The sequence below is a fragment of the Tyto alba genome, unplaced genomic scaffold (assembly GCF_018691265.1).
Source record: "Tyto alba isolate M040663 unplaced genomic scaffold, T.alba_DEE_v4.0 Super-Scaffold_5, whole genome shotgun sequence".
Classification (NCBI taxonomy): Eukaryota; Metazoa; Chordata; class Aves; order Strigiformes; family Tytonidae; genus Tyto; species Tyto alba.
This window is the reverse complement of record NW_024881326.1, coordinates 16502170-16526077: the sequence shown is the minus strand read 5'-3', so window position 1 is coordinate 16526077 and position 23908 is coordinate 16502170. Positions and strand designations below refer to the sequence as shown.

Below are 23908 nucleotides of genomic sequence, written 5' to 3'. Positions count from 1 at the left end.
TAGAAACCTTCTGAGAAACCTTATCGTGATTTTATGAACCTATGACTCCTGGTAACTTAAAAAACTGGAAAGTGGTAATAACATACTTAATGAGGATTTCGGTTGGAGAGTAAAAAGGCTTCAAGTATATTAATATAAACACTGATCTGCTACCATCTAAATGTTTTAAGGTTGTCCTGAAAGCATCAACACTCCTCTCTCTGGAAATTATTATGATCTAGCTTCTCTGTTGGGAAGTTGTACAGTTTCTCACACAGCTTTCTCTTGTGACTGTAGAAAACTGCTATTAGTTGTTTAATCTTTCTGCAATATCATGACATATATTTTACTGTGTTCCTGCTCACCATGTTTCCACCAGCAAAAAGAGAGCTAATCAAAAGTTTTAAGGGTAGGTCATCCTTTCCTGCTCACCTTTTGCTAGACGCTGTCTGCTGAAGACCTCTTTATTGAATAAAATTGATGTTCCCTCAAAGTTCAATGTGAAATTTGATATATTAAATTGAACAGGTAAAACTGAAATTATATTTATGTTGATTTTGGGTCAGGACCCTTTTTTGCTGGGGTTTTACCTTTATATCTTGCCATGAGTGCACAGACCGCAATATGTTGCAAGTCTTTCCTCCAAATAATCCATATTAGAAATTGGTCTTGCACTTGAGGGAGAGTGGTTGGGGTGTAGTAAAACCAAAAAGACATCAGTAACAGTTTATAGAATAAAAAAGTAACAGATGAGATCATTAGGAGTCTAGAAATTTCACATAAAAGCTATGTTATTCTTCAAAATAATTTAAAAATATGGTTATGGTCAAAAGCTACTTATTAGAAAAAGTAAAAATTTGTGGGTTTTACCATCACTTGATTTACAAAATGTCACAGCAGTAACCATTCAATGTGAAATAACAGCCTTTTCAATTAATGGCTTGACATACGGGGAACAACAAAGGATACTTTAGGAACTGTAGAGACTTAAAAGAAAACAACTTGTGAAAATTCAAAGATAAGCTATCAACCTCATGTATTCTTTAAAATATACACAGAAATAATACCAGATTCCAGACGAAGAATAAAAGCTCAGTAGCTTGCTAGTAAACATATCAAAGCTTTATTGCTCCAATGAACAGGCCAAACTGTCCTTCAAGTCCTGACTTTTTTCTACTAGTTGTGTTAAGTTCTGGTTTGAATTCACTGTAACTCAAAGTGAAAAAGTATAAGAAAACTTTAAACAGCTAACTAATAATTGAGCTACATACTGAATGAGGAAGTAAGAGGCACATATGAGCTCTACTGTTTTGTAGCATCCCATGGGATCTTCATGCTGAGCAACTTCATTGGTGTATTATAACACCAAACCACTCTAAATTTCTTTCATAGATTAATTTGGGATTTTTTAAGTGAATGAAAAAACAAAACAAAACAAGACAAAAAATTAGTCCTGATTTACAACCTTGTTCCTTACTATGCTCTTCTCACTGCTTGATTGCATTCTGATTGAACAGTCTGGCACCTGTGTGATCACAATGCCGTAACTTCCCAAGAAACTCTTACATTGCTTGTAAATCCACTATGACAAGATATACCAAGAGATTGAGTTGGCTGTACTGCTGGATGATTTTACTATGTTAAGCATCTCAGACAGAAAGATCAAAAGTCCATCCTAAGCCACTGCACTTGCATGTAGAAGGAGGAGGCGAGGGGGTATAAGTAATGGCACAGGAGAGAATTTCTGGATTTACATGTAGTTTTCTGTAAACTGAATGACCAGATGGATAGACTGGAGGCAATCTTCCGTCCTCTGTGAGACAGTCATAAAAATCATGACTCAGAACAAGCATTTCAATCTTTAGGTGCTTTTTACAAAGTATTCTTCTAGAAAGTATTTATGTATGTTTGCTTTAAAACTCTTGATATAATCATAGTTCAGTGTTTACATACGTTTTCAATTATACTTCATGACCCAGAAAAGAAGCACAAAGTTCTCCAGTGTACTGGACAAGACAGAGAGAACTTTCTGTAGAAAGCTGTAGTTGTGATGTCCAAAATGGCTGATGGGTTTTATTACTGCAATCAAATTACTCTATAGCAAGAGTCCCTTTCTGCCTCTTTCCTACCTAGCCTAAGCCTATTTTGGTAGTGATAAGACCCTACAAATCTCTAACCCGCTATCTCTTTCTTACCTTACCATCTGATGTGTAAATAACAGTACGGTTCACAAATAGGCAATACTGGCAAGTTTTAGTTGTACAGTTACTACTGTTTGTTTAGATCAATAGATATTCATTATAAAAATAATTCAAACTGTAGAACACCATATTTTTTTTCAGAGTATTTATTTATTTTCTTCTTTATCAGCAAGTATCTTTTTGGTTTATTGAATAAACAGAAGTCAAGTGCCTTTAATGACACTGTATGGGGTGACTTCAATAGCACATTCATAGAGAGGCTTCATTTTTAGCTTTCTAAGAAAGCATTTTCTTAAAAAAACATTTTCTGGGTTTGTTTGTTTGTTGTTTTTTGTTTTTGTTTTTGTTTTTTTAAATTTTGTTGAGGAGGATTCAAACTACAAATCATTGTTAAATTTTAAGTAAAACTGTGAGGCCTTAGAAGTTTAGTACTCAAAATAGTGGTTCCTGACATACCATATGGTCCAGTAATAAAAATCTCAAATGCTGCTTCCTGAGTGTGCAGCATACTCAGAAGACTATATACCTATTATGTGACTGCATGTACACATCTCTAAAATGTGATTCTGCATCCTTATGTATTTGCAGGTCTACCCTGCACATGGGTTATAATTCACATAGCTGATTTCATTAATTTTTTTACTGCAATTTTGAAGTACCTTGCTTGGACAGATAGTGAGAACACACTCTCTTCGTAGTGGGATCCAAAAGCACACCAAGACTGGGTAATGGTGTACAGTAATAAGATGTCATTACCCCAATTATAAACAAGGTCTATTAAAACTAAGAGACTGAAATATTGAAAAATTTGATAAAGTAATTATTTTTCAATAATTCAAATCCCATGTTTTCTAAATGTATGGAGCTGTTGCTCTGTGAAAAAGAAAAGAACAGGCAGCACACATTTCCGTGCTCAGTGGCACGATCAGGGTCCGAGCCCTCCTGCCTGCCCAGGAGAAGAAAGCGTGTCTCTGAGCACAGCAGCCTGCAGCTGCCTGCTGGGGCGCTGGAGAGGTGAAGGCAGAATGCAGAACACTGTGGCACTAAAGCCTGCATGGAGCTAGTTATATGATATGTTTTGGCAAGACACACCTGCCCTAGGGTCAGAAGGGAGGGCCAGAAATGGTGTCACCAGAGCTGGTCTTTCTCCTTGCAATTCCACTACATATATGGCAAAGGCAAACTGTTTTTTTTTAACTAGATGACTATCTAAACATGAACCTGAATGGATAAAAATTGAAGGTAATGTTTGAACAGATATCTTCAGTCTGGAAACAGAGGGTTTTAATTACAAAGGTTTTGATTTATCACTGTGGTCATGGCAGGAACGGAAAGAACTAACTTCCACCAAAGAAATAGAACATGACTAAGATAAAATTATAGAGATATTTTTGTCTGCATGTGCGTATATGTGCACCTATTTCTTCACATTCTGAAGCATTCCAAAATGGCATGACATGGAGACACAGAGCTTTCCTGAGCATCTGTGCTAAATGAACACTGTAAAAGAGGTTTCCCTAGCAACGCAAACCATATGTAATATCTCAAAATAGCTTTTCTCCAACTCCTAGGATTTCTTAGTGCTTTGCTCACAATTTCCATTTAAATCAAAGTATATATGCCCAGTTCAAAAAGATTCTTAATTTTCTCAACTCCTATTAAAATGAACATGCTTTGAAAATTCTCATTTCTTGTAGGAATGCCTCCCTTCCTCTTGACTTCTAATTCATCAGGTAAACTGCAGCATAGCAAATGGTGAGAGTAGCTGTCTACTTTATCAAATGTAATTCTGCTGTCTGCTGTTCAAAACATTTTATTGTAAGTATATTGATGGGTTTTGTTGCTTACTAAAACAGGAAACTTCAAGTAGTAGACTTTTGATATTATCATGAGAGGATAGACTGTGTAGCTATATAGTATAATGCATCAATCATAATGTACATGCATTCCACTTTACATTTTAGTAGCAGTTTGCAGGCAAAATCCAGTATTTGAAAACACTGATCAGTTCTTATTGTGTCCCTAGGAAAATAAGTATCAAATGCTATCTTTAACATGAGTAAACTGTGATACCAAGAGGCTAAGTGATTTCTCTGATTTTATATAAGAAGTTAGCAACAAGTCTAAGACATAACTCACAGATACTGATTTTCAAATCCTAATGCAACTGGTCATAAAGTCATACATTTTAAAAGAAGCTGTTTCATTTCTAAATAATACACCTGACAAAACATTTTTATATTGTAGTCATTTAGGTACCATATCATATATTTCAACCTCAAACAAAGTAATTGCTACAAGGTAGGGTGCCCCTTTAACTACTTTTAGTTATCCTTCTCGATACCTGTGAACAGCAGACTCTTAGTAAATTACCCTGACTTATTGTATAGAACAGAAACAGTCACTAGAATGAAGTGAAAGATATTTTATGCTAATAGTTATTGGATGGGCAGAATTGTTGGAAAGAACCAGGTTCTAAGGTCTTGTTCTATCTATTTTAATTAGCTTCAAATTTAGTTTTGACTATTATGCATTTGCTTGGAAAAGGAAGGAGGGGGGGTGGAGGACTGGGAGAAGATTTGCTGTCAGAGCTGTGTGGGAGGTTCTCGTGCCAGTGTATCTAACGATAGAGTCACTGAGGTGGAGCCTGATATCACAGAGGAGGAAATTTTGTTACAGCTTTGTTTTAGAGATTATTTTTAAAGTTTATTTCCTATACTTATCTTAAGTTCTTTCTGTGAATCCCAACAGTGCTTCAGCTTCATTTTTGTATTCACTTAGCCTGCATACCTACAGGTATGCCACACAAGAGCCATATTCTTTATCTCACCACCTGATATAGTCATTCTCTAAATATAGTATCATTAAATATAGTATCATTCTAGCAGAATGAAAGGTGCTAAACTTAATTGATATATATTGTGCTAACTTAGCTGACTATAACAAACAAAGCCTTCTATTTCTTTAAATGTGAAAGATTTTAGTAATGTTCTTCATTATAGTATTTCAAATAATTCAAAGTAAACAATTCAGCCACAAAACAATGGTGAAAATAAATTGTTCATTTCTTTTGGAGTGCTGTCTAGCTATAACTTTTCAAATCAAGCAAACTCTCTCCCCGCTTTTCCAAGAATGCTTCAACAACCATACGATTTCCTGTTGATTTTACAATTGCATATGCTCAGTATGTCTGTAAAAATGGCTCTGCATTGGTCGCATGTGTTTAATCATCTCCTTAACTTTTTCTGGAGACATTAGGAAGTGATTTTAGGAACAGTAATAACTCTTTAAAAAGTAATTTAACAGCTGTCTTTACTGAGAGCAAGCTATATGGAGTGGAAATGAGAAGATAATTGAATGATAAAGAAATTGTTTTGAAATAAATAGAATTGTCCTAGTTTCTTAAATTACTAATAAATGGTATTTTATTCCCTTGCCTGTAATAATTCATATTTGAAAGCTATGAATGTTAAATGTAACACTGTAGAATATTGTGTATTTTTAGTAAGTCATATTATTTCTCATTATAGCCTTATGGGGTGGGGGGGGGCAGGGGAAGAGGGTCACAGGGTTAGACTTCATGACATCCAGTCTTCCTTTTCAGCTTAAGTTAGTCTATGATTCTATTTATGTAGCTATGAAAAAAAAATAATCTTTTGAATAAATATCCACTCCTTCCACAGGCTAAACATAAAATTAATTTATAAATATAAACCTTCTTCTTCCTTTATTTTTTAATAACTTTTTCAACCCATTTTAATTTCACATACTTTTTGCATTTTCAAGTTCCTCATAAGATGTCGTAATAGGAGAAAGTAGGAATAAAATCTGCTGAGGATGCCTTTGAGACATATTGATTATAATTTCTGTACCAAGTGCTCCTGTATGAGGCAACAGCATTTGTTTAGTCAGAATGACTTCATAGGTCACTGTTCACTACATTTGCACATTGCCTAAAAAATCCTATCCCTCCTTGTGAATTATAAACTTCTGGGAAAAAGATAGTTCTCCTCTTAGATTTTAATCCTGCATCAGATGCCACTTACTATAAATTCACAAATTTTCTACACTTAGCAAACTTAAGATATTAAAGCAGAATTTTCCTGGTTACTCTCACCTATCATTTTTCAACCAGTTGTGGGTGAACTTCCACAAAATGGTATTAAAATTCAGCTTAATATCACTAATTATCTCATGTGCGATATGTGCCTTTGTTCAGTCCATAAATAAAACTAATCTCTGACACTAGCAGATGCAGCATCTCAGTGATGCCAATTGGATGTCCATCAACCATCATTGTCTAGAATGTCACCCTCACTCCCCTGCTGCAAACTGCTCTTCCCCTGCACTAAAACACTGAAAGGCCACATGAGCTGTTCAAGCATCACTTCTGAGAGGAGATCAGCTACAGTATCTTAAATAACCCATTTCAAATGTCTCCCATTTCAAATTCATATTTTGACCTTTAGTTAAAGGTCATCTTTAGAAGACTATTAGTTTTTGCTTGTCCCTGAGGTAGCAGTGAAGCATTTTGGTTATCCATAGCAGACTGGAATAAAATCATCTTTTTAAAATACACTGCCAAAGTATATATTAAATTGTTATAAGTATTAAAGAAACTTCAAAATTTTCCACAAGAAAAGAAACCATAATTTCTTTTCCTAGTTCTTACTTCTTGCCAAATTCTGCAGTGTAGAAGTACTATTATTTCTAAGCACTTAGAAACAAAAGAGGAGACTGTCAGCAAGAATTTGTCAAGAATAACATGTCAAAATAAACTGAAGTCCTTCATTAATAGGATGTAGTAGGTATTTTGGAGAACAGAAATTAAGTAGTCATTTATATCTTGGGCATGAGAATATTATTTGACACTGTCTCATAACAGATAGTACTAAGTTCAGCCTGAAGTAGTTTGGAGTAAACCATTATGGAATGTGTGCAAAACTGGTTTGAATTCATACTTTTAAAGTAATTATAAATGGTTCACTCATAAATAGGAGTTTAAATAAAACTGGGTTTCTAAGGAACTTCAGTAGAAAGTTCTACTATGACTTGTCATGAATTTTCTAAATTACTTTGAGGGAGGAGGAAATAAAGAGAAAGCTTTGATGGGAACTTTATTACAATTGAAGATCATGCTAAGCTGAGAAGACCTGCAAGTATATTGGAGCATAGGATCAGAACTGAATATTAAATCAGTAAATCAGAGACATTAAATAGGATCAGAACTGAACATTAACTCATCAAATTGGAGACTTTATCTGATAAACATAAGATGGAATTTATTTATGCAAAGTACTATATTTAGGAACAAATAACTTCAAAAATTTACAGATGGCTAGGGAAGAGGTCTTTGGTCCGGGTTCAGGAGTTTCACATTAATCACAAGCCAAGAATGATCAGTACCACCATGTTGTTGACAAAAAAAAAATTACTGAGCAGAATATTCAAAGAAATTTTTAGTCAGAACGACATGTAAGTAATCCTGCCCTCTACACTAGAATTGTCAGGCTTTAACCACAACATACTAAGATCTGACCACAGTACTGCAAGTACACACAGACATGCTGGAGAAAGGCAGCACAGCAATGAAAATTATCATAGTTGTCTATCATAGGAGTTCTGCAAAAGTATTGCAAGAATTGCAGCTCCTTAGACCTATATCAATTTTCAAGCATATGAACAAATGCTGTAAAGAAGGATAGTATGGGAATAAGAAGACTCAGAGGAACAATATGCTATTTATATCCACAGAGGAAAGATCAAAGAAATAGTGAGTTTAAATTGTACTACAGATAACCAAGGAAGCACCTAAATATATTTGATCCAACTTTGTCATAGAAAGATTGACACGCCATCTGACTAGATGTCCAATATTCTTTATTAGGTTTTCAAACCTTCTATTTGTTAAAGTTAAGATTTTTGAAAGCTTTTTTTTCCAAATGTTGGAAGTTCAGTGAAAATAAAATTGGAGCAGTTATGTTTTCATTTGAAAATAAAGGCTGCTGCTATGTGAGATTAGGAATAATTTCTAAATTTTTACCATAAGCATCATAGATTCACAAAAATGAAATCTCACTCATGAGGGGAGAATAGTGTCATGATATACTATGCAATTTAATGCTTTATCATCTTCTCTGCAAAGGATACATCATACCCCTTCCATTTACTAGGTGCATTGTCATTCATCATCAGTCATTCTCGTGAATCAGTGGTAGGGCTCTGCTTATTTGGATACCCAGAACTGAATTCTTAATGCAAAAAAACCACTCAGCCTGGTTTGACTGGTGGTTTCATAGAATAATTCATATGTTCCATTTTCACCAGGAGAATTATCACCTCTTTATCTTTTGGAAATAATCCTTTGTATTGAAAAATTAAGCAGACATCGTTTCAGTGAGTATCTTTTACAAACTTTAGAGGACATGATGAATGTGTAGTGTAATGGCTCTCCCCAGATAAGTGCTCAGCAGAAGAAAACGTGACAGCATATGTCCTAATGATCACATTACTTAACCAAAAAAATGGTATCGTATGTGCAAGAAATTAGGGTTAGGCACTGCACACTGATTTATTCATTTCCACCTGTTCACTAAATTCAGGAATACTGCAGCAATTAAAGGGGTATTTTTCCCTTTTGGTACCTTTATTTCACACTGGAATGTGAGCCAAGGCAAGGAAAACCCTCACATAGGGGATAATATCCAAAATAGTTATATATTTGTATGTGTGTATATATGTATATGTCAGAGACAGTAATAGAAACGGTCTGTTACTTATTTCCATGTGGCTGACCAGAAAAAAAAAAAAGAAGAAAAAAGACAATTAGATGAGTTTTCATGTCTTAGGATGAACTATCAAAATAACTGAACATCATAAATAGTCACTACAGAAAATGCATTGCCTCAATTAGGAGGTCACTCCTCACAGATATCTGTTTTCAAGTACATCAGTAGCATCTGCATGGATTATGACATCAAAAGATTCTATTAAAATTAATTAGAAGTATATTTTGTCTCATATGGGAAACTAGAAAGCATCTATCTTCTAGCAAAACTAGAGTTTGTCAATCAAACTAGAGTTTGTCAGCTATTTTTCAGCCATATAATTAGAAAAAGTGCATAAGAGAAAAATGGTGAATGGATGCTACATTCATTATTGAAATCTAACTGCCTTTGGGCAACTAGGAAGAGGTACACACATACTTTACCAGCACACATGGTCTTCAATAGTATACTTAATAGAATCATATCTCCTAGCAAGCATGCATGAATTGATGTGGCAATGTAGCATAATGTTAATAAATACTAGGCATAGTGCTCATATTGAAAGGTCAGTACAGTCATGCCTGTAAGTCCAAACCTTATTGATGGAAGTAATCAAGGTAATTCAAAATCATGAATTCTTATTGGGAAATATCAGTGCTTTTTCAGTCTGTGTGTGCACAAGTGCACAAGTTCATGTGTTGCACACAAGAGCAAAAATCCTCTGAGTTTTTGCTGATGTCTCTGGACCACTGTCAGATCACTTTCTTTGAAAGAAATGGAACTGTTTCTAGATCTTGCTGATGGAGGAGCCTGAACCTCAAAAGATTTCAAACAATTAGAGATCAGAGATGATCATCAACTAGCTAAAGTGCACAAAAATCCACAACCATGCCTTCTGAAACAGAAGCAATTCAGAGTTTATTTACCATGCATTCTTTCAGAGCTCACTTAAGCTCCTACTGGCTTTGAGTCAAACCTAAGGACTTAGAAGGTTTTTGCTCTTTATTTGCATGGTCAAGGCGCATCATTTTAGATGCTTCAGAAGATTTTTTGATACATGGTGAGTATGTTCCCCTAGCAACACTGGATAAGAGTCCCTAGGCACGCTGGAAGGCTTTACTTAACCTTGTGCCAATAAGCAATTTATTTTTCTGTTATGCATCTAGAATTTATTGGTCCATAACATCTTAACTGGTTACTGTTACTGTAAAACTAATGAGTTTTGGTCACTTAAGCCCTCATTTACTTTGTAATTTGTCATGGGATGTTGCTCAGCAACAAGCCCGTAGGTCAGAAGGGTTTCGTTAGGTCTTGCACTACTTAATTTGGGTACAGGAGTACCAAAAAAGGTTGAAGAAAGCAGAAACAAGTGTATTTATGATAGTGTATTCACAAATGAACTGTTGTTTGGAACTTTCTTATTTACCTTTCCTCCTCAATAAACAAACCTAATTTCATCAAACCCCAGGGTGCTATGTCTGTATCACTGAAAGCATTAAGTCCTGAGGGGTCTAAAGACATGTCAAGGTTTTCTGAAGAAATTGAAAACATTGTTTTCATGTTTCTAAAGCTTTTTAATAGGAAGCATTAAGGTGCTAGTAAAAATTGCTTTCATAGTCTGCTCAAGATTGAGTTATTGGCCCGATTTTTCTATTCTTTTCTACTATTTTCAATGTCCACGTGACATGTAGCAGTGTCCTCTTTTAGGGTCCAGTTCGAAATGGGTCTTCTACAGTCAGAGATAAACTTAGAAACTACCACCCTGAAGATACAATTCCTTTTATGCAATAAAAGGCAAATTTGTATGAGATTGTATTTGGTGTCCTCAGGTATGAATGTGAAAGACTATATGGTTGCCATAACTGTATGGTTCATTAAGCAGTGGCTTTAACAGTGTGAGGAGATGGACTCCAGGGATCCTGCAAATGCCTGATTTTTCAGATGTGTTAATTACCAGCAGATCCCATTAATTATAATCGATTGTGACTATTTGGAACTTATAAAGAAAAAGGAGGCCCAAAATGATTTAAAAGGATGATTTCAAAGCTATAAGGCATTGTTCTGAAGAGATGAAAACACATCCGACAACAAGATATAGGTAGATCTAGATATAAGGCTGCTTCTCTTTATTTCTTCCTCTCAGTATTTCATTTCTACCCAATCAATTAGCATATTAACTCAGGTGTGGCCTGTGCTGGATGATATAGGGGAAGAGAATAGTGATTTACATACTGATTTCTTAAATATTACATTGGAGCTATGTTAAGGTGTCTTTAGTGATCTATTTTATTTTCTTGAAATAAAATTTTAATTCTAAATAAACTCATAGTCCTAAATCACTTTCTAAACAATTTCACAAAAATTCAGCCTTTTAATGTGTATGTTAAGATCCATTTTTAACCTACAACATGCATAAAAAGCTTTTATTGATAATTTTACAGAAAATACACTTATTTGAGTATAATATTTTATAAGATATAAACATTCACAAAACTTTTCTAAAAGTTGCAAATTTAAACAGCTCAAGAGAAGAACTTAAATTTGAAGGATTATGAGGGCACGAAGATTCATGAGGTCTTAGCAGAAAGTTTATACATAGCTGGAGAAAATGTCACATCTTATTTTAGAAGACAGTGGCTTATTACTTTCCAAACTGAATTGATTATGCCCTTTTAACCTTCTTCTTCACCTGACACAGAATCTTATTTTGATTATTCAGTGTTCCTTATTTTTCTTCAAATTAAATTGACTTTATTTCTAAGGTGTACCTAAAATTATGTATTTTTTTTTTCCAGGAAATTTGTACTGTCATTTGAAACATTATACTAAGGGTATGCTTCTTACGTATCACAAACTAGTACACTAGTAAACATACAGAACTACCAAATTCCTACCTCACTGATTTTATTCTGTAATGATTTTACGTAGTACATACTGAATACTAGTAGTTTTGAAAATGACAATTTGAAATGCATCTTTTTTTCCATTCAGTCTGCAGATGTTCCCTACACCAGATGTACAACTTGAAAAATAATAACTGCTAAAAATACACAAACTGTCAGCTTTGTTTTTACTGAAACTGTAAATTCAAGTAAGATAGATTTGTATTTAAATACAATGTAAGAAACCTAAATTAGACCCAAAGACTGATGGCAATCTCATCAAATGTTGCAAATAATTGTTTTATAAATGTATAATTTGAGTGTAAGGTGGGGTAAAATTGTTGCTGTATAAATTAATAATACTGACATCAATTTTGAGAAAAAATAATAAAAAATCAAAAGGCATGCTTAATCAAATAACTGGTATTAATATTTTCTTCTCTGTATTAACATCTTAAAAATAGCTCTTCCTTTGTACTTACACCTTTACAGTCTCATAGCTGTAATGTTTTTTCACCTGACCTTGCAGAAAGTATTTCTCTTCATATACTAAACAAACTGTGAAAGTAATGTGATTTCAAACAAACCTTTAAAAAAAGCAAAGCAAGATGCTTCCTTTCCACTTAGTTCAAGGTTAATTATGCTTGTCAAGAAGGCAGTAAAAAAAAAAGCAGTGAGAAATATGACAGATCGATGGCAACCACACAGGCTGTGCACCTCCAGCAGCTCCCATTTGTCAAAGTTGCACCCATTGATAAAGTCAGAATGAGGACAGTATTTCAGAAGGCTTATTTTTTCATTGCACTTAAACATAATAAATCAAGACAAGAAAATTAACATGCTGCAAACTGTAATAGAGAAAATTTGGCAAACTGGCATATTCTATTTTTATGGAACAGTTATGAAATCATGTAACTTAAGCAAAGATCAAAATTTCATGACAATGTTCCTGTTCATTTTTTTAATGTGAATGTGTTCCTATTCATTTGAGTGTGGGTGTGCACATATATAAAGTGAGACTAATGCAGTAAGGAACTCTGGTTAAAAACAAAGACAGTTTTAGGGAATAACTTGGACAGAAGTATGGCTTTCTAAGTGCAGACTTTAAAACTCCTACCTCTCTGCAGATTCATCTGAATTTTCTTCTGTGATCATCTGCAACTCCTGTGTGGTTTTATTTGAATCTTCTTTGACACAGTTTTCCTCAGTGTTTGTTTTGGGAATATCCTCATTTGATCGAAGCTGTTCTATGAGATTTTGTTGATGCCAGGTTTGAATAGATCGGTGGTGCACTGGGGTTGGACCTGGCACGGGTGCTAGTATATTGTGGTGGACAGGACTGCTGTTTTTCTTCAGCCCATTTCTGTCCCGAGAGTGGTTCTTCAACCTGTTCTGAACCGGTGTCCCTCTGTGCTCATATCCTTCCTGCTGATGGCAGCCCCCTGTGCCTGCGGAGCCTTGCGAGGGGTGACTGAACCACCTCCAGCGGAGCCTCAGGATCTGCTTCACATCAAACTCTTTCTTTCCAGATACTGACATTTTTTCAGGAGGAAAAAAAAAAAAAAAAAAAAAAAGACAAAAGCCTATTCTTTTAGAAAGGAAATGGATTCTTTGTTATCTCTTCTGTTTCAACTCCTCTTCTTAAGAAAAGACAACAAAAGAACAAATACCGGTAGCTCTCCCTCTCTCTTCTGATTAATATACTGCAAGCTCTTCAAGCCGATGCTAAGCTGCTGCTAACTGTATAGGTGGGAATCCATACTGACAGGATGATGAGGTCAGACCTTAAACAAGTAAATCAGCTTAGCACAGGAAAGCAGCAACCATAACACTACCCAGCTGCTAGGCTTACACACTCACGGCACTATAGCACAGCTCTCTAATATATAACCTAGCCTCACATGATCCTAAGGGATCCTAAGCTGCAACTTAAGATGCAGGAAAGCACATACAAATAAAGTGACAAGACTTTCTATCTCACAAGGTTTTCCATCAAGCCTGCAAACAAGCAATGCTGCATTTCACAGAAAATTTATAGAGAATTCTTTTACAGTCCTCTTACACACATTTTTGGTAATGATTCACTATGAAACTATCCTGCAGTTCATGTGTTTCCTTAAGGGGTTTAGCATTTGTTTATCTTGCTGTGTAAAATTCCTACAAATGGCCTCAGTGTGGTAGCACTTACCTAAAGGAAAGAGGCAGCATTGTGCAGAACTGTATGTATTTTGTTGCCTACAGATAGATTTCTCAGTGTAATTACAGGGATATGAAAACAGAGGGAGGGAACTCATGAAAATCAGAGATGTGCTCCCTGAATGACTGTATCTGTGGAAAAACACACTGTTTCCTGGCTAAGTGCCTGTGTAAACAGCCTTTGCCATCCTGCTCTTTATTTCTCATGGACAGTGAAACAAGTGTGATTTTTTTATTATTTTTTTTTTTTAGAAAACACCTTTCTTTTGATACTGTACACAGTAACATGTTTTCAGCAAGTTTAATAGATTATATATATTCATTCCCATCCGTTAATAGACAGGGCTGTGAGAACTGTTCCCTGTGTTCTGAAATAACATACACAGAATGTTTTCACATGCAATTTAAAAATAATTAAATGGACTGGATTTTTTTCTTATATTGTCCACAGTTTGATACCGGTGATCTACACAACTGTAAGCAGTGTGCAGAAACCGACTTTCTGTAACAGGATTCAGAACTAAAGGAGGGTACCCCTCTCTGACACATCTTCTTACATCTCTTCAGCCCTTCCCATGTTAACTTCCTTTTCCTCTGTTTGTGTTATGATTTTTATTTCTTTTTTTTTTTTTTTCTAAAATACTGATGGGATGTTGAATCTTCAAACACTAAAATATGTTTTCTTTTCTTTTTTTGACTGCATATAGTGCAAACAGAGAGATGTGAAGTAGGGCTTTGAAATGAAAAAGGATAATGAGAGGATAGGATTAGGAATCATCAGCCTTGCTGCTGAGTTGCCAAGCTCCTATCCTGTTCACGGTATTCAAGCAAGTGATATGCAGTATCATAGACAAGCTGCATGTGAGATAATATACATGACAAATGAAGAACAGTAAAACAGTTGAAAGATATTGTACAATTTAGATAGATAGACGGGGAAAAAAAGCCTTTCTACAAAATAAAAGCTATGAGAAAGAGTTGGCCATAAAAGGCAGAAAGGAAGAATTTGAGGAAAGATATCTGACAGATCTAACCAACACATATTTGTTGCTATATAGAATATTGAGGATGAGCTATTTCAATAATATGTACATTAACATGTGATTTTGACAGTAGGGTAAATGTCTATGACAGAACAAGAAACACTTGATTGCAGATAAGAGTCCTCTCTCATATGAAAAAATAAACTCTCTGTGGGAGCTAAACTACAAGCCCCAGCAAGCCTTACTGCAGTGCTTTGGCATGATTGCTCCCATCGCTGACCCCAGTCCTCTGTGATGGGATCCTGTTCTCGCAGCAGTTGTCAGAACCCACACGTACTTTGGCTGCTTCCATCAAAAGTCCCGACTGCGCATCCAGCAAAGGCCGCCTCACGCTCACGCACCAGGCTCTGGGTCTCAGCAGCTCTGATGCCCGAACCATTCTGCTCTGCCGCTCTCCGTCCCAGAGCTGTCATCTACACAACAGCAAAGACTGCCACATTGTCACATAGCACCATCCCAAACTGGTGCAGCTCCCCTATAAAAGTAATACTCTATTTAACAATGCTTTATTAAGACAAACTCTGTTCTGTAATATTTACTTGAGAATTAGATGAAAGAAGGATTTGTGTGTTAGAATATCACTCTGCAACAGTTCTTAAGGGAACATATTTTTAAAAGACTTCATTTTATGTGTTACAGGAGTGGATAGAAACTAGAAAACTTGTTCAACTTCTTAGAAGTTATGTTAAGAAGAAGGTATATAAAGGCCTGTTTGTGAGTTTAATAGGGGGTTTCAACTTAAGCTTTTTGAGAATATAAACTAATAAAGAAGCTGCTCCCAAACTTCAGGGATTTTAAAGAATTTATAGAAAGTGAATGGATAAATGAAAATGCTGGCCATTAAGTAAGAGAGATTATTATATGTCCAGAAGTCAGTGTAATATGTTTTCACACTTTAATGATGACCTTTTATAACCATCTGAAATTTTCTGGAGACAAAAATGTTTCATGCATTTTTTTCTTGCATTACAACTATATAATATTTAATTTAATGTTTCTTAACTTTCCAATTTTAGCTTACGCAACTATGGATGTTATTATTTTCAATTTCATAAAAGTAATAAGATTTAGTGGTATCTATATATATTCCTCATGATTGCCTCCATGGCAATCTGAGATCTATTTTAAGGAGGGAGTTTCTATATACCAAGTTAATAATTTATGACAAAATCTTGAAGAGGTGGACAGAGAACATGGTTTCTTGCTACTATCTTAATCAGGTCATTGAGCTATTTCAGCAACTCTGTCAGTTCCTCTTAACAACAGCTCTGATACATTTAATCCACATTTTTTCACCATGTCACAAAGCTTCTGTTGGTTTCTTTTCCTTAAATCCCTTTTGTAGAAGTCATCCTTTGCTCCAAGATATCATCAAAAGCATATTCCTTGAATTTTACTTGACAATGTATAAACAGTACTTGTTTGTAAATGATTCTGTTTCCTACTCAGTACATGTTTTCACAGAGGTAAAGTGCATCTAGCTAAAATTAAATAGTAAAACTGGACACTTGCTGTAGAGACTGTCTTGCTCAAAAAGTCAGCTTGAGTCAGCACAGAGTATGTTTCAGCTAGGACATAAGTAGATTATTTTTCACACAGCTCATTACCATTCTGGCTAAAATTTCAGTGTGCCGTACTAGGACAGTATAAGTGATTTGATAATCCAGAACTTCAGGCCTGAAATGATTAGAAGCAGGTATGTGGCATAAAGCTGCACCATGCTTATACACATATATGCCACATACCTGCTTCTAATCATTTAGATCTATCTTCTGGTAAGAAAACTAAGTTCCCTTGAAACTGAATACAATGTAAGTGTTTACTTCTTGATGATTTCTTCACAAATCTCTACCGTATGTTTAGGTGTATCTCTGACTGGGTTCAAATGTCTAAATGTGAAAATCTATAAGATTTTTCTGTTAATAGTATTCCTAATTTAATATCTTTGGTCTCATTTAGTTAAATATCCACCATAACAGCATTAATTTTTCCCCTCATGGGTGGAAATCTTCAAAGAACAGGATTTTTAGGGCTACAGCAAGTCTAGCCAGGGCCACCAAGAGGGTCAGGCAGCTGGAGCATATGATGGATGAGGGGAGGCTGTTAGAATATTTGTTCAACCTTATGAACAAAAGTCTCAGGGGCATCTTATTGCTGCCTTCAGGTACCTAATGGGAGAGTATGGAGAAGACAAAGCCAGGGTATTTTATCAGTGCCCAGTAATAGGACTAGAGGCAACAAGGCAACTGTTGGTACATGGGAAAATTTGATCAGATATAAAAAAAACTTTCTACCCCTGTGGGTGATCAAGCAGGTGGCAATTCCTTCCTCAGAGAAAGTAAGATGACAAATGGACTTGGTCCTGTGTAACTTCTCTAACTGGAATTGCTTTGAGCAGGTGGTCAGACACGATGAGCTCCAAGGTCCCTTTCAACCTGTTATTCTGCCAGTGTGATTGTGCCAGGGAGTGTTTGAGATGTTTATCTGATGGCTACAGTAGAGCTGTTGTCAGTTATGAAAGATACCTTTCTAGAAATCTCAACTCCAGTTTGGTAGCAAAACAGCTAAGTATCACTATCTGCAGTTGTCTGCCACTAATAGTTTGAGGAAAAAGAAGTCTTTATTCTCTGAAAAACTTCCATTTGATTCAATGGGTATGAGCTTTTGAGGAAGATCTTTGATCAGGTCAGGAAATTGCACTAAATATGATGGTATACTGGCATCTAGCATCATTTGGCATCATTTTAAAGGGTTTGTATAAATGTGTTGAACTTCCAGATATTTTGAAAGATATGTATTAATAGTAAGAGTCTAAATAGGTGTCTACAATCATTTTAAGATTACAGGTATAAATACTTAATATGAAATTTGAATTAGCAAATTATAAAATTACTTTTATCGTAAACTACCTATAAGAAATTGAGAATTTTCTTCCTGTCACGAACCACATTTTAAATAAGCTTCAAAAATTGCTTTTAGCTACAGCTGCCTCCCATGTTCATCTGCCACCAAAATACCTTTTAGAAATTAGTTTCCTAATGTATTTCAAAATGTCCAGATTTTCTAGTTAATAACTTAATAATTTCTTTTTGAGAATTTAAGCAAGTGGAATATATTCATTCAGTTATGTGATGTTTATTCTCCTCTCAAAAGTGACATAGCACATGATTTCTTATTCTTTTTTCTGTTTGCCCTGAGATGGTAGTAAAGTGCTTGTCTGAAAAGCCTATTAGAAAAATCACTCTTCATTCCCGCAAGCCTAGGAAAGAATAATAAAAAGGAATCATCTAAGTTTCTTGTAGAATAATTCAAGAAAGATACCATTTGTGGATTCTGAAGCCAGGAGTATTGCAAGAACTAGGTTACTGGCAAGAGCTAATGAAGTAGATCTTTGCTGGAGGGGAGGCAGACCAGAAAAAAAAATCCATTTTTTATTAGGTAAAAGTCAAGGAGAGTTTTGGTCTAGAGGTCGTCAATGCCAAACTCACTGACCCAAATAGGAAAAATCTGCATATGCTGAATGAGACAACCAAAAATGCAAGCTAAGCACAGAAATTTAAGAACGTTTTCTCAGCTTTTTCAAGATATTTGATGTCTATGCTGACATATTTTTTAGAAAGTCAAGTTAATTACAATTTTGTATCAATCCTGTATAATCATAATAAGATCTACATATGTACAGATTGTTGACAACTAAGTATGGTCTTATGTAGAAAAGCTGTATGCTCTCTACCCAAACACTGTGTTCTACAGGGTGTTCACAGTTTGTGTACTCTGCCTCTGTACTTACACTGCATATGAGGCCAGATAAAGAGAACAAGAGGTTGAATATTTTTATTACAGTGTTTTGCAAGTAGTGTTTCAATAGAACTCCCATTAGTCCATCCTTTGTAAAAGAGATATTGCAGGAAACATCTGCATAACACAGCACCAGCATTAAGAGAAGTCAAAGTTAAATGGAAAGGAACGTGACAAAAACAAAAACAAATAGCTATATTTAAAATCTGCAGCAAAGTTCAACTTTCTTTTAAAAGAAAACTTTGAATCCCAGCAAATGAAAATCAGTTTAAGACAATCAGTTTCTTTAGATACTTCCTACTAAGGGAGGCAGTAGATATGATCCACTTAAAGTGTTGACACACTTAAACGCAAATGCTTCCTCAAATAACTGGAAACTGTACTACAGATTGCAACCCACCTACAAAGCTGTATGCCAAAATTGGAAAAAATCACAGCATTTCTACAAGATCCAAGGAAAAAGAAAGCGAGAAGTAAGCCTGGCATAAGTAAGTCTGATTAAGAACATTAGAGTGAAATAAGAAATAGCAAATGTCCACTTTACAGCCAACTGGGAAGGATCTCCCATGACCAAGGACTTGAAAGTGATGAAACTAGTGCAACAAAAGTTCAAACACATGACTTAAAAAGAAATTCCTGTCACAGGTCAAGAATAACATATAAAAGAATGGAAAACATGTGGATAGACAAAAAAAAAAAAAAACAAAACTGATTTTTATAACATTTAGTAAAATTTGAGATATTTTTCTTGATTTTTCAAAGTGTTGTGCTCAAGAAAAAGCAATTGTTACATTAATTATTTCATTACCTAATGGTCAAATCAAGGCTCACAATACAACATTATAAAATGGAAGAGGTTGTAAAATTTAATAACAATTCTGAATTTACTGAGAGTATGGAATTTAGCCTTTTATAATATTTGTTCTTCTGCTGTATACAAAAATAATAAATCAGTTGCCCAAAATAACAAGTCTTTTCAGCCCACCAAAACATACATATTTGCTGTCAGGGACTGAGGCAGATAAGAGAGAAAAGATAATTGCCAACAGATTTGAGTAATGAGGAAAGGTGGCAAAGGGTTAGGACCAGGATTTTCTGAAATTATTAATTATTCTGGATGCCTTTTTTGAGAGATCTGAGAAGCAGAAACATAGCACTTTCCAAAGCACAGTTATTTAAGTGGTATTGTGTTAAGCAGTTAAATATACAGTTCAGTTTAGAATATCTTGTCTAAGTTTCCTCTTTTCCCTTAATCTTTACTATGGACCAAATGACCTCCAGAGGTCCCTTCCAATGTCATCCATTCTGTGATTCTTACCCTGTCCAACACTAACAAGGAAAATGGTACTGTAAATGCACTGTCAGTTTGCAGCATCCATCTTTTCAATCTGCAGGTATGTGGTACAGCTGTAACACAGCCCTTCTGCAAACTCATTTCCCTTCTGTTGAAGCAGTGACTGTTCTAAATCTCTGCCAGCTGGTATGAGAATTTGGAACGAGGTATGCTGGGGGCGGTTTTCCTCAGTTCTTTTCCTGGCTACTTAGAAATCTGCAGACTTTCTTGATATAGCACATGTATAAACCCATGGAATTTTTATAAAGAGAAATGACATAGAACCACTACTCTTATAGAAAATCTACCCCTTATGAAGAATAAGACTCCCAACTATTGAGAAGGATTAGCAGAGCCAGAAAAAGGCAATCTGTAATTTTGCATGTACAAATGGTGCTTTGCATACTATTATATGTAAAGTAGAAAGCTAATAGGTGCATTTTGACTTTCTAAAAGCCCATTTCTAAAAAAACATTTTTCCAAGTGGATTAAACAAGCCACTTTTGTCTTAAAATAACTTTAAGTATATTCAAGATTTTAAAATCCTTAAGAAATTTCAAATTTAATATTGATTTTCTTTTGAGGGATAGAATTGCATTTCTACAAAATGCTTTCTTCTGCATGTCTCAGAAACAGGTGTTTTACTGTATGACCATAAAAATTCCTACTGCTCTGGCTTTGATTTTTACTAATTAAGTATGAGCAAAGCTTTGTAGTCTGAGAGATATTAGTCTAAATTTAATTATTTAAGGGTATTGTTTGTCTAGCTGGTTAGGTCTTTGCTTTTCAGTTCTACCAGGTATTTAAATAAACAATATTATGTTGTTGATCTTTGTTGAAGGGATATATGACTTAGACCTGTCTATGACCTAAAATCGGAAAAAATATTTAAAACATAAAAATTCTCTTCTGTGAAAAATCAAAACAATTAAATACAGAACTAATAATTGTATTTCTAATAGAAAAATCTTTAACTGAATTTCAAAAAAGAAAGAGAATACACGTGGGGAAAGTAATTTTTTTACAGTTTTCTACTGCCAATAATTATGGTCATTTACCAACTGAGAACACAGTATAAAAAGGCATTATGACATACGTGCTGTTACTAATCAGTGGGAAACTCGGATATTAACATGACATGCATCATTTATGTCAAGATCAACACCATACGAACCAATCTGTCACTTCATAAATAGTCAATATAAGCTATATAGATTAAAACTAATGTTCACAATGTTACTGCTCCTAAATTAAAAAAGAATGGGATTTTGACAATCAAGCTTTGTTATTATTAGCATAAGACTGTCACAAGTCACTGTGTGATACACTATGATGTAACTATACAGCTACTGCAAAAAATGTAAGGATAATCTTTCAAGAAAGTGAGGAGGTAGTAGAAGCCATCATCAGTAATCCAAATTCAGATGAGGGGTGATACAGTGACACAGACTCTTTTTGGTCAGAGGGTTCAATAAAATTATTCTGTATCATTATAATATAATACATTTTATATATGTAAAAAATCATAAATATATCACATGCAGTACTCTTGTGACAAAGGTTTTAAAGATTTCAAGCAAGTAGCTTTATTCATTTGAATCTCTCACTAGTTACTGTGTTTCAGCATAACTTCTAGCATTAATCTACTAAATATAGGCTGCCTTCTGTAAGAACTCTCTTGAAAGTTCATCTCTTTTAGCTACACCACTTTCTCAACATTTCTTATTACAAACATTACAAGTTTTACCTGTTTAATGTAGTTTGTATGTCTTGTTGCCTCTGTTGACCTCTAATATAAACCAAATAAAAACAACCCTCCTTGCTACTTAGTAGTTAATAAGAACCCATAAAAGAAATGTGTTGACATCATTAAACACTCCATATAACATGACACATCTTTGTAGTGTGAGAGGACAGCAAGCTTTTATTTTCAGTATAACTGATTTAATATTTTATATGTTGTTTTCTGGAAACTGCACAAAGTACTTGGAAAAACATCTTGTGTTTTAGAAATGCAGGAAACATCCCTTTCCCCTATTAATTCCAAGTAGCACAGCTCAGAGGAACAAGTGCAAAGTTGAACCCTAATCCATCTACTGTCAAGTCAGAAAGGGTCTGTCAAGTTTGGTTTGTTATTTTTTTTTATTTGGAGGTTTGTTTGTTTTCTTATTCTTGAAGTATTCTACTAGTTCAAGTACTGCAGAACACATTATTTTCATTCTCCTCTCACAGGCCCTTAATTATCTTCTGCAAGAGTATTTTCTATAGAGTTTGAAGTAAACCTTTCTATTGTAAGAAAACAGATCTGAACATACATGCATGAATGAACTTTTTAGTCTGATATTGCAATAACCTTGAACACTACGTAGGCAGCTATGCTCTATAGTCTGTTTTTATTATGGCTCATGTAAAATGTTGTTTCTCAGAGAAAAAAAAAAAAAAAAAACAAAAACAAAACAAAACAAGCAATTAGAAATTTAGCTATATACTGTGAAATACAAACTGTTGGATACTTTCATTCCATTTTACTAAGAAATGACATTCTCATTCTTGGTAGCAGGGTTTCCAATTTACAAAAGCATTTCTCACAAATAGAAACTGAATTAAATGCAGGTATGTCTGCATAGTTTCTTTATTAGATGCCATCAACTTAACTCTCCACTGCTTCCTATGTGAATTGGCATAGAGCTTTTTCTTTTACCAGTCATCTGAATCAAAAGGGAAAACGATTATCTACACAACATGTTTGGGAAAATGTGGTGTTGAGAGCTATGGAAATATTCAGAACAACACCATTTATAGTTTTATGCAAATCTATAATGGGCTGTATCACAGAAAAGCATAGCCTTACCTTTTTCTGTTACAATGTTGTAGAATATTTCTGGTTGGAAGGGACCTCAGGAGCTCTCTAGCCCAACCTCTTGATCAGCACAGGCCAGGTATGAGGTCAGACCAGGTTACTCAGGGTTTTATCTTCTTTCATCTTGAAAATGTCTAGGACAGAGACATCAGAACACTTCTGGGAAACCAGTTCCAACGCCTGACTGTCCTAATAGTAAAAAAGTCTTTCTTATAACTGGTCTGAACCTCCCTTGTTTTAATTTATGTCCACTGCCTCCTATCTTTCCTCCTCTTACGATACTCAGTGAAGAGCCTCGCTCAATCTTCTCAATGACCTTCCTGTCGGCACTGGGAAGCTGCTGAAACTGTCTCTTCTCCAGGCTGAACAAGCCCTATTCCCTCAGCCTTTACTTTCTGGGCAAGTGCTTCAGCCCCCAGCCATCTTGATGACCCTCTGCTGAACTCACAGTTTATCAAATTCCTTCTTGTGCTGTTGGGGTGGGGGGTGTGCAAACTTGGCATTGTTCCGTATGTGGTTTAATGAGTGCTGAGATGCAACTTGCATTTGTTACATGTAATAACTGTATTAAAACAAGCACTGATTCTTAGCAAATGATGACATATATTCCATAACTGTGAAAGGATCATAATAGTTATGTTCATGTATAAAATACTTGAATTTTCTGTCTATTCACTGATAATAACAACCTTTATTTATCCACCAATTATTATAATTGAATATTAAAGAGTACAGAAAGGATCTGGCATACCCTCAGCAAAACCTAATATTTAGATTTGACACTTGTCAGTATAGGTCTGTATCATATGCCATCTCAAAGCCTTGACAGAATAAGGACTTATGCCCAAG

The 23908-nt window shown here is 34.9% G+C and overlaps 1 protein-coding gene across 2 annotated transcripts in view; it reads right to left on the bottom strand.

Moving 5' to 3' along the window:
• Positions 1 to 23341, bottom strand: part of KLHL4 (kelch like family member 4) — a 55975-nt gene extending 32634 nt beyond the window's left edge. The window contains exon 1 of one of the 2 annotated variants that reach the window (XM_032982742.2): positions 23051 to 23341. Coding sequence is in view for 1 of the 2 variants with exons in the window: in XM_032982741.2 (XP_032838632.1) it covers positions 12947 to 13368 (422 nt within the window). In the remaining variant the exon portion in view is untranslated. Of the gene's footprint in view, positions 1 to 12946; positions 13750 to 23050 lie in introns of those variants that run through there. The other variant, XM_032982741.2, reaches the window with a different exon arrangement.
• Positions 23342 to 23908: the final 567 nt, after the last annotated feature.